The sequence below is a fragment of the Lycorma delicatula genome, chromosome 2, assembly GCF_047948215.1.
Source record: "Lycorma delicatula isolate Av1 chromosome 2, ASM4794821v1, whole genome shotgun sequence".
Lineage (NCBI taxonomy): Eukaryota > Metazoa > Arthropoda > Insecta > Hemiptera > Fulgoridae > Lycorma > Lycorma delicatula.
In genome coordinates, this window is record NC_134456.1 from 70,685,961 (window position 1) to 70,698,833 (window position 12,873).

General features: G+C 26.8%; 1 protein-coding gene across 1 annotated transcript in view; it reads right to left on the reverse strand.

Annotated features, from left to right (window-relative positions):
- The window catches only part of LOC142320198 (intraflagellar transport protein 81 homolog), a 35,112-nt gene extending 22,466 nt beyond the window's left edge, over positions 1-12,646 (reverse strand). Inside the window, exons 1-5 of the mRNA XM_075357882.1 lie at positions 12,487-12,646; positions 8,935-9,071; positions 5,541-5,721; positions 4,233-4,388; positions 1,917-2,112 (exon numbers count right to left, since the gene is read on the reverse strand). Coding sequence (XP_075213997.1) covers positions 1,917-2,112; positions 4,233-4,388; positions 5,541-5,721; positions 8,935-9,071; positions 12,487-12,594 — 778 coding nt within the window. The 5' untranslated portion in view covers positions 12,595-12,646. The remainder of the gene's footprint in view (positions 1-1,916; positions 2,113-4,232; positions 4,389-5,540; positions 5,722-8,934; positions 9,072-12,486) is intronic.
- Positions 12,647-12,873: the final 227 nt, after the last annotated feature.

Consider the following 12,873-nt stretch of genomic DNA (forward strand, 5'->3'; position numbering starts at 1 on the left):
CTTCCATTAGGACTCAGAATTGTAACTTCTGAATCATTAGGGATACTGATGCACAAATATTTTAGTTTTCAAATATCCAGAGGAAGAAAATGCAGGCCGAAAGGTCAGAGAGATTGACCTGGCTGGTCACATGAATTTCCTTTAACGGGGGATTATATGATTGGGAAAGAATTTTGTAGAAGTGCTTTGGAAAACTCCATGTGTTGTGTCTCACAGTGACATCTTGTTAAAAAAAATGTTTCCTTGTATTTTAAAATACATAAGATTGAATAATTCCAAAGAGTGTATGTATGATACAGTAACTTTGGAACTGTGAAATGTTGTCATGAAGTATTGTGGATTTTGTATGAGACCATTAATAGAAGTTTTGCTTATTAACGAAGGCTGATAAATGAAAATTGGCTTCACTTAGTTATTTATCAGTTCTGGTTTTCATTAATAGACTGTCAACTCATCTGCAACAATTAGCCCTGCTGTAATGAATTAGTATTTTAATTTTTTAGGAAGAAATCTAACCTAAAATCTGCCAGACAGTCCAAATGTTGGACAGTCCCAAGTAACAGAGTGATGATATACAGAGTGCTATGAACATTCAGTGGCTTCTCTCACTGTTCTTACATGTACTTTCTTTATGTTGCCACCTCTTTGTTTAGCAAGTAACTTTGAAGTTTTAAATCCAAATTTTTATCACATAACAATCACCAATTTTTTAAAAGATTTCACATCCAAATTACATTGTCCTACAGTTCACAGTAACATTGAGTTATAATTTATTGTACACTACTTCAAGAAATACACCAGCATACATTGTCTAATTAAATGTTATTATATGGTATATTGGTAGATTCACTACAATCTACATAGTAGATTCAACGTGATTGTTTATTTAATTCTATCTTTTACAGTATATATATTTTTTATGTTTAACATGTAGAACATCATGTTTACTAAAAGTTTTTCACTAATAATTAAATGGATTTGATGTGTTCCCATATTTAGAGAATAAAAGATATTATGGAAATAAAAACAACTGAATTGTCCTTCTAATATTTACAAACAAACAGTAATTTAATAAATTAAGTCTTACAATTTATGCATTATTTATTTATTTAGTTTTAACAATTCGTAATTTAGACAAATGTAAACAAAAGTTTCATCATGTATAGAATTATATTCTTACATGTAGAAGATTCATCACGTCATGATGAATCTTATATGAGGTAAATAAAAACAACAAAAAATTAAGTAACCTTGTATTCTATTAAATGATTCATAATGTAAAAGGTAAAACCATGTATTTTCACATAGAACTGCTAACAATTGGATAAAAAATAAACTCATTTGACCCATAATAAAGAAATATGAGGATGGCAACCCATCATTATTATAAGCACATGAGTTTGTAGACATTTATTTGTAGACATTTACTTAACCAACTGTAATATATTTTCTCTTCTCTATTAAAATCATTTGGAAATTATTTTATTATAAGTAATTTTGGGGCCCCTGCTAATTAATCATTTTTTGTCACATTTTCTTGGAATTAACCCCTAATAATATCATATATTACATGAATGGAAATTCTTCTGCAATAATCTAATAAGTTTTTAATAAATAAAAATACTGAATCAAGAAATTTCAAAACAGGAAGTGTGATAAGGTATTCAAAATTATTCATTTATCTAGTCTTCATTGCTTAATTGTAATGAGAGTTGTGATGAGTTTAAAAGAAAAGGATTTCAGCACTACTTCTACTGTATAATTTTTTTATAATTTGCTAGTCCCAAAGTCTGGCATTACTTATTCAATTAAGTAATGTTGCACACATTACTATGTCATATTTGTTACACAATAAAATGATTTAAATTTTAAAGATGGATAAATTTATACTAGTAATTAATTTATGATCCAGATACCTTCAGAAGTTGCTCCAAGAGAGGCTTGTCTTAATTCCCTCAATTGTTGAGACAAAAGTGTAAGACGTTGCTGGGTTTGATGTGCTGCAATACTTTCATTCTGTTTCTGATTTGCTATTTCCTTTTTGCGTTCTCTTTCTACTCTAAGTTCATGGGATGCTTCAATCATTGCTTCTTTGTTTGATATATTTTCTATCTAAATACAAATATGAATGAAAAAAAAAATGTATGTCTTAAGTAAACATTTGTTTGTTATTTATATTCTATATTATAACATTTTTGTAATTAGGTGAAGATTACATATAGTAAATAGATTGCATATCTTTAGATTGCACACTAAATAGCGTATAATCTAAAGATGTAAAGTTTTAAATGTATATACAATGCATACCTAAAATGGTGAGCTGGCTATACATTTTCAGATTCTACAATAAAAAAACCCACAAAAATGTCCTGTGAAATAATATTTATTCCCCTTTATTTTTCTTCTATCTGTCATTACGTGTTTATTAATGAAAAATTTATATCTCAAGATCTGATTGAAGAATCACAATAATATTTGGTACACTCATTTATACCAACATTGTCTAATAAATAAAAAATTACTGTGTAAACACATTTACAAATTTCAAAATCGTGGTCATGCCAATTTTTTAATCCTTTATAAAATGAAAAATGAAATTTAACCACTAAATTGTAATAAAACCAAGAAGAAACAAATTTAATTAAATACAAAAGAACCAAAAAGAAAACAACACTGAACACTTTTATTAAGTAAAGTTTACTAGGATTTAAACCATAATCTAAAAGTATATAAACAAAGAGAGACTTTATTAACGTCAAAAAAACTTTGTAAAAAAGAACAACCCGCTAAATAAAGAAAACTCATGTGTAAAAAAATTTTCATTTCATTTCATATATATTTTATAAATATACAAGTAATTAATGAAATAAGATAAATTTTTATAGTTTTTTTTGAGTTCGCAGGCCACAAAAACACCTTTGAGGTGGACAATGAATTTAATACTCAAGTGTTAATCATTTAATTTTTTATTATAGTTGATTATTGAGGGGATGATTGAAGGGGAAACCACAAAGAAAGGAATAGATTGGAGTGCATGAGATATATATCTAGATGATATAAAATGCTCAAGCTTGGGACAAATACAGAGAACAGCTCAAGAGAAAAGGATCTAGAAACTCACTGCAAACCAATCTACAAATTGATAACAACAGAGAAAGAAAGACCCAAGGAAACTTTAATCTACTTTTTAAATTTTATTTACAGAAACCACACCTGAGATATCTGTTTTTATTCAATGAGTCATAATACAAAAAAGTTATTTGCAACAACCGTCAGTATCATTGGTGGCAGTTTTTGGACTCCAGTGCGAGGATGATTTCTTACAGTACCAGTTCCTTCAAATTGTTGTACTGTCTTGGTCACAGTTGATTAACTTACTGGTTCTATGTTTTGAAATTTATTATTAAATAAATTACAAACCTCATGTTTGTGTGTTCTTACTCTATCACTGTATCCACACATCATCAACAGAGTTATTCTTTTGGCTTCCATTTAAAGGATGCATTATTATTTGATAAAATTATCTCTCTCTTTCTCTTCTCCCTGTTTAGCCTCCGGTAACTACCGTTTTAGATAATACTTCCGAGGATGAATGAGGATGATATGTATGAGTGTAAATGAAGTGTAGTCTTGTACATTCTCAGTTCGACTATTCCTGAGATGTGTGGTTTATTGAAACCCAACCACCAAAGAACACCGGTATCCATGATCTAGTATTCAAATCCGTGTTAAAATAACTGACTTTACTAGGACTTGAACGCTGGAACTCTCGGCTTCCAAATCAGCTGATTTGGAAAGACGCATTCACCACTAGACCAACTCGGTGGGGTTTGATAAAATTATCTATCACTACCACAAATGAATCTTACATCTTTTAATAAGAAAAATTACAGCCACTTCTGTAATTTTCATATTGATACTGAATTACTTTTACTATAACATGTTTCCCAGAGCTGATTATTTTTGTCTATAGTTTATTTTAATGATTAAATATAATAGATCATTTTTTTAATATTTTGCTTCTCTAGTTAAGAAATTCTAATCTCGGTTTTTTTAGAGATACTTTTTCACAAATATTTAAAGGAAGGTTTGATAATATTAAAAAATATAGTGTGTGGTTGTGATTGCCATCACAACCACACATGTAGTTGTAGATGTGAAATAAAACACATCCACAACTACAAAAATATAAGTTTATTGCATAAAGAATTAATTCGGAAATTATAACTCACTTTTCTAAGCATTCTTTCAATCTTCTTTAAAACAATATCTCTTTCTTTGTCAATAGAATCAATATCAGCTCGCAACTCGGCTGTTGTATTTCCAGATTGCTTCATTGATTCACTTTCTTTATGAGCAGATTTAAATTCATCTATTAATCTCTCATACTGAAAATAAAATAAATAAACAAAAACGGTAATTACTTGATAATATTTTTATAAAAAGTGGATCAAAAAGTGTTCTTCAATTAATAAATAAAAATGTATTTCTATAAAATTAAACAGAACTATTCAAGTAACCACCAATTAGCTGTTTTTGCTGGTTCACAAAATGTAAAATAAATGTTACGGGTTTGAACCCCCTGATTAATCGTTAAGAAAGTGTTCTAAAAAAGTGTTAAATTAATTTTTTATAATTACCATATTGTCCTACGCACAAGATAAGTTCATCTACAAGATAACTATGACTAACTTATGATTATTTTTAGATCTTTCTTTTTTAAGCAATTTTTTTCTTTTTTAAGCAGTTTTCTACAGAAAACTGTTATTTCTTGTAAATCAATGATTTGTATATGAAAAGTTAATTCTTTATTAAAAAGGGAAGCTATGCTTTTCTTTACTTTTCATGTTATTATATACGATTATTAGCTGAATGATTTTCATATGTAGCTTGTATGATAGCCTAGCTGATTCTGTACCAAATATCAAACAAAATCTTAAGATTAATTTTTTAAGGTGCACTGACTCATTTTTTAAATGGTATTGATAAACACATCATACTTAACATTATGTTTATTTTCAAATTATTTAAAAAAGGGCATTTTCAATTTATATATATATATATATATATATATATATATATATATATTCTAACTTATTCACAACCAAATCCATCATTTTACTTTTTTTTGTGAAAACATTTTTCTGATGGTCCTTATAGCAAGTTTTTCCTGATAATACTAGCAGAAAAGTTTTTAGATGAAAAATCCTACAGTAGTATTGACAATTTAAATATTTTTTTAAATTTGTTTGTTGTCATTATTATTCACTATTGGAGTGATATATAAATATATTATTTACTTCATACTTTTAATTTGATTTTATAACAATTTTATTCTTTCATAAAGATAATGGGAGAAATTTTTTCATGGAACTTAAACAAAATAGTTAATTTTTTATATTTCATTTATTTGTTTATATACAATGGAACAACAGGTTCCACATACAGGAAAATATGAAAGAGGGAATGAGATTATAAGATAATACAGGAATAACCATAATATCATTTCAAACTGATTAAACTATGAAAATATTACATACCTGCTCATAAAGGTTAGCAATATCTGCATCTCCTAATATTTCAATTGGAACATCAATTTTTACAAGATATTGTGCAAGATAAGCTCTCTTTTTTAGATCTTGTAAATTGCATAAAACCCAATTCAAAATTGGGTGAATTATTTGCTTATCGGCCTGTACTAAACCTTGACGAAACATTGCTCTGAAAGTAATTGCAAAATTATAAGTAAATAAAGAATTCTTAATTATTTAGAAGTAAACTATTAGTATAACCAAAAATTAATTCTTAATGTAGTAAATTTTTCAGTAAAACCTGGCATAATCTCTCTGCAATAAAGAGAGAAAGAAGAAATTTTATAAAAACAAAAATGTACAAGCAAGTAAATAAAGTAACACAATTTCTTTTCTTTTTTTGTTTGTATTACTGTTCATCCTTCATTTAGGGGCTATTATTCTAATAGTTCTTTTGTAGTATATTATTCTACAAAAATGTAGATTTTGGCTAATTAACTTTGTCTACTTACTGGTGTTAACACAAAATATTCAGTTTTAAGCCATATATTTTTCAGCATTATAGCATGAACATTTAATTTATTATTTAAAAAATTCAGTAATAGATTTAATCAATGTTTTTATGTTGCATTTTTTGCTATACTATCTGTTTTCAGCTGAATTAACACTATAAAGTAGTTAATTACACTACATTACAAGAAAAATACTTCCACAATTGAACACTTATTCAATATATAAAGTGAAGATAATAATGCTTTATGATATTCATAGACTTCTCAGTAAGTACAGAAATTATGTAAAAATAAATGAAAGTTAAATCCCAGCAAGGGCTGAAAAGTGTCAGTTTGCAATAGCAAATTCTGGCTCAGTAAGGTGGTATGTGCATAAATAATTGAATTTACTATTTTCCTTATGCAACCCAGTTTCTCCTCTCTACATGTAAACAACCACATTAATGAATTATTTGAATTTTAAAGTCTATGTACAAACCAAATTTATTAGGTTTATGAGTCCTACAATAAGTAAAAAATTGACTAATTATAGAAGTTTCTCAATGAAAAATTATATAGATTATTTTCTTCCACTTTAAAATTCCATTTTACTTCCAAAAAACATATTGGATGAAGGTAGTTCAAAATCAATTATTTTATCAGACATCAGCTATGCACTTCCTTCTCTGGTCTAATTTTTTTATCTGATAACATATGTATAATCACAACTCTATATACCTTAAACAGAATGTTTAAAATGACCAGCACCAATGCACACCCAAGAAATCTTTAGTTACCAGAAATGCATCTGAAAGTATATTTCCTTCTGGAGTTCTTTATCAGGATACATGGTCCAACCGTATGTGTATGAAAGGTGTTTTTCGTTACTCCAATATAGTTTTAGATTAGTCAGCTTTAAAAAACTTATATCCTAAAGTAATAACAAAAACAAAATGCATCCATAAATGACAACACAAGTAAAATATACAATAATACAGAATGACCCAAACTACATGCAAACCTAAAAAAATTTAATGATGAGAAAAATTTATTTCTTGATGAAAGACTAAAATACTTGTCATTCACCCAAGCTCAATATAATCTATTTTTGTAAGTCACAATTAATCATGAATATGAACCCAATTTATAGTTGTAAATGATTGGTCACTTAAAATCTGCTAATCATTGGAACATTAACTGCATAAGTTAACAGTAAACTATTTTAATAAATTGCTATACCTTATAGAAGAGTGTGCATTGATGCAAAAAAAGGATAAAAGCAACATTATTATTATTATTATATCTGATGTAAGTCAAAACTTATGCAAATTTTGAGTATCTGGTAAGGTAAAAAACCTTCACAGCTGATGATTTACACATTTTGTTAATAATATAATATAGTATAAATAATATAGTATATATTTTATAGATTGATGAAGTGTAGTTCACCTAAACACTTGTAACAACCACATTAATTTATTGGGTTCAGAAATTACTCATGGATTCATGAAGATTTATTATTCTCAAAACATTTTGGAGCTTTATATGCAATTTTATATTCCAAAGAGTAGTAGAACCAATACTTCCCAACAAGGTATAATTGTAGATACATTTTCTAAGGAGGTCACCATATAATTTAACCCTGTTAGATGAATGAAAAAGCTAGATGAATGAAAATGTTGACTGCAGTGACAGTGCATTAAGCTTACAGCTACTTTATATTACTGTGATTATCTTATAACATTATGTTTCTAAAAATTTAACTTATTTATCTGTTTATAATAATGAAAGGTGCAATCTTTGCTGAAAAGAATAGTCACTTATTCTTAAGAAATAACAATAACCACCTTTATCAAACCAAACAACAAAACTACCTTTGTGCAGTTCAACATAATACAAGTTGAGAAAAAGAATCTTATGCTTCCACTGCCATTTTTAATGAATTAAGGATTTAAAATAAAAGTAAAACTTTTTTTTTTACACAAAAAATACTTATTTGCCCATGAAATATAAATAACTTTAAAACATTTAAAAAAATTTCTCTATCCCTTTTGACATTTACAGAAATATATGGTCAAGAATTTTTATTACACTTTCTGAATTGTGATTTATTTTGTAGTTATTTTATATGTTTAGTATCATCAAAAATTTACTGTCATATATTTCATTATTTTTATTTTAAATTATCAATATGAACTTTTTTTACTTTACATTTTGTAATTAACTGAATATTTTGTGAAGCTACCCTGACTAAAGTTTTACCATGGTTTCCCTTGATCCATCCGCAAATGCTGGGGCTTTCCTTTTCTTCATCCATGAAGTAGCATACTTATCCATTCCTGATGTAATCTACATAATACCAATCAATAGAAAAGATTTATTTATTTATTAATAATCCACAAGTTCTTTGAGGTAAAAATCTCTGATTGACTACAGCAACTTTTTCAGATTGTCAGATTTAGAATTGTCAGAATTGTCAACAACAGGCAATAGTAACACGTCTGGTAATATATTATTTCTGTACACATCACCAGACTTTAGTTAGGGCATCTGAAAGAAAATCTAATTAAAAAAAGTCTGAATATTACTTAGTGGAAGCAGAATATCAAACATATCTCATCACTGAAGTGAATATTTGAAAGGTACCCATCAACCAAAAATAAATGTGGGGAGACCTCCACACCAACAACAGATGAAGTACATTTTGAGAATTTATTGTGAAATAAACTACAAAACCTTTTATTTAGTTGTTATAAAATAGGATATAGATTCTTTTAACAATACACATTAGTGATCACACAGCTTTTGAATTACTCCAAAAGGTGTGGAGTAATGACAAAAAGTAGTCTGATTCTTTCTCATATAATTTGGAAATTATTTCCATTTTATCATTGCTTACAATAAAAACTTACGCATTGATATCAGAACCTGGTTTATATTTAAGAACTCGTAACATTGTCAAGAGCCTAATTGCAGTTTGTTCTGGTTCTTCTGTGCGCACATCAACCTTATTAGCTGCATCAACTTCTGCAAGTACATCAGTCACCACCTAGAATTAAAATTAAGTTCTTTTTTCTTTTTCAAAATTCTTTTTCAAAAAAATAATTTGACTAAATTAGTATTTCTATCAAGAGTTTCTTCACAGTTTATAATCATAAAGCCAAAATCATGTTATTTTGTTTTTATTATAAATTTCCTTTTTTGAGTAAATAAGTATCTTTCTTAATCTGGTTTGACAATTTTAAAGTTTTTCAACTTCAGTGTAAGAATAATATAATATAAGAGTGAGTACATGAGAAGTTATGTATTAAATTGGAAATTTTTTTTTTAATAAAAAATTTAAGTTTTTTTAATTATAGTTTTTTCATGCAGTCCTTATTGTACTGAGCTAATCTAAATAATATAGTCATAAAATCCTAATATAAATAATAAAATCATAGGTTATTTTAAAACATGGTTTATCATAAAACTAGGTTCCTTTGTTAGATCCCTGTATCATTTTCCATCAATACCATTATTTTAAGGAAGTACTAGTTAATGATTTTATACTTTGTTTATAACTAATTTTCTACAGATAGTAACTTATTAAAAACCCTTAAATGCATTGGTATGCATTAAAAACCTGCATATTATTAAATGATATGCTGAAATCAACCACTGATATATATTGGCTACAAAAAAATTTAACTGAGGACTACTTAGTAGCTATGTTAAATACTGCATCGTTCAAAATAACAAAATTTTAAAATTGTTATTAAATCTATCTTTATAACTGTTCATTAAATATGTCATGATGTGTGCAATTGAAATATCATAACTTTCTTACAACAGAATAAAAATAGAGAAAGTATAGTTTACTAATTTAGTTACAAAACAACTTGTTACAACATAATTAATTACTATGTTACATACTCACTTGGAATTATGAACTAAAACAATAAGCATATTCATTTCAATGGGAACATTACTAACTTTTTAGTGATTTAATAAAAAATTACTTTTGTTTTCTTTTTATTAAGTGATGATAACTTCTTATCAATAATCAATACATTTTGTGTACAGTTGAAAAAAGAGATTATTACTCTATGGATTGAGTAATAATCTCTTTTTTATTTCAGTCATTTTTTTAAATTTAATTTTGATCAGATTTTGTTTATTACCTATAGTACAAATTCTTACAATCCATTTGTATTTTGATAACACAAGAAAAATAGCGATTGAAATAGCAGGATGTAGGCTAAAATTAATGAACTTATTATATCTATTTTGTGTAAAATCTTAGTTGGACAGTAATGCAATAAAATATTAAGAGATCTATCATCATTCTCCTGCAATGAGTTTCAGTTAGCATTTGTATTCATAACAATTACTTATGAACTTTGAGTAGGGAATTACATTTTCTTCAAACAAACCAGTGCATAGAACTGGGGCTTTTTTATAGCATGCTCTACTATACAATTTTTTCCTTCAATCATAAATGAATATTGTCAGCAATCAGAGAAAGTTATACAAAGCTCCTTGTATCAGTTAATTTAAAAGTTTATATAATTTACCTTTTTTTTAATAATTTTCGCTGCTCAAACTAGTACTATGTTTTATTTACACATGTCATTTTCTCTTACAATCAAACAAGAGGTTCTTGAATGTGTTAAATGAACTAAGTACTTCTTCGGATTTCATAATTAAATTCAAAGGTATTTTTATCAGGGCAGATACTAGACTACAATATTGTTACACAGGTGTAGCTGTGTTCAAAATCAAATACAAAAATAATTTATATAGCTAACAGACTCCCAATCACAAGCTGCTTTCACTAACAGACTATTAGACTGCCGCTTTCACAAGCATTTAACATAAATTTTGTTGTACCCTTCTTAAATTAATAAAAATTACTGTGCAATATAACCTAACTCCAATTTTCCAGAACATCAATGGATCCATTTATCTGAACCGATTCAGTATCAGGATATTTTAAATACATTTTTTTATTTATGAAACTACAAAACCCCATACTTTTTCATAATTTTAGCCTATTGTTTTAATTTCAAGTTGTTACAATATTATGTAACGTAATTATATTAGGTAAATTTTTTTTTCATGTTGGAAATTTAGATTTTCATATTTATTCATTAGTAAATTAAAAGTGTTAAAATTTATTCATTGTGTTAAAAATGTACAAGCATGAACTTTTGTACTCACAATAATACACTATACCTACCCATATCTCACTGAAAATGTGAATGACTTAACGATTGTGTTGTAAATAGATTCCCGCTTTTGAAGGCTAACATTCTTCAAAATTGTATTTTTAAATGTAGATATTATTTTCATATGTATGAAGTAAATAATATTTATATATATTGTAAATAATTCTGACTTTCATTAAAACTGATTTCACAAAAGCTTCTTTTTTTTTAATTTAAGCTTCACATTTATTATGATCTTGATAAGCTGTATGATATTTCTTTCTAATCTGGAAATGTTCACTGTAAAAACTTCATTTGTCATATGACCAAAAGAATAATATTAAAAGAATGACTGAAACTCTATATTCATAAACAATGTAGAATAAACTTCTGAATTTAATACAAACAAATGAGATGTCTTAGCTTTATCTGCTAAGAGCGAAGCAAGCCGTAGTCCATTTAAAATAGCTGAATATCTAAATACCAAGTCTAGACACACATGTGAAGAGCTATTTACAAAGTTCATGTAGTCTGAAGTCATGTATACTAACCTCGACATACATGTATACTAACTATAAGACCAGTAAATAATAATGAGCTGAAAAGAATGTGTACAAGCAAATAAATTAAGACTGTTTTTCAGTAATTCTTACAGAATAAAAGAGGCTTAATTTATCATTTTTGTTTAATAAATGGTAATGAACTATTTATTTCTACATATTCACTTAAGATAACAACTGTTTATTTTTCACATTTGTGGTTTTACAAGAATGATTTTGCATTTGTCTTCAAAGTGAGTATACAATCTTAAAATTTATAAAAAGCAGCCATTAAATGGATATTTTTTGTTTTGGCTGCAAGTTATATAAACATAGGTTAAAAGAAATCTAAGTGTATTTGCTTAATAAAATTAAATATGGAGCATTCCTCCATTATTTACTTTGCTGTTTCATGGAGGTTGTTGCTCACTTCACTTGCTAAATATATATATATTTTTTTTATTTACTTTATAATGCTTTCAGTTACTTCTGTGACCACAATTATTTTATTTATCCATAATCTGAATTATTTTATTGTTTGATTTCAGATAGTTATTCAGTTTTCTCAATAGCTGCTAATTCCTAATTTTTTAAAAATGTGCAAACTAAAAAGACATCATTGATCAATATCAAAATTGTATGTTGTCTTGTTTAATTATTACTCATAATTTATTAACAATACTATATATATTTTTTTTTTAAACAACAATAATTTTATTCCTTCATAGAATTCACTTACCTGTAAAAGATCCTCTGAACTTAAAGAGTCAAACGAGATTAAATTGTAATTTTTATTAAATGGACTTTTATTTAATTCAGTAACTATAAACTTTATATCATCACTCATTTTTATTAAATTTTCTTTTATTTGTTTATCTTAATAAAAGTAATACGTTGCTGTCCCGGATTATAGATAAAAAGAATGGCTACTACTGTGTATGAAACAAATTTGTTTACTCTTATCATCACCATAGCAACAGATTAATAAACCTCCATAACATTCACAAAGGGGTATGTATAATAATGAATGAGGTGAAGTGTAAACTTTTCTTTTTTTTATTATTTAAAAGTTTGGTGTAAAGTTTCTTTTTTTTACTATTATTTTAAATAGAAGGTCGATATATAT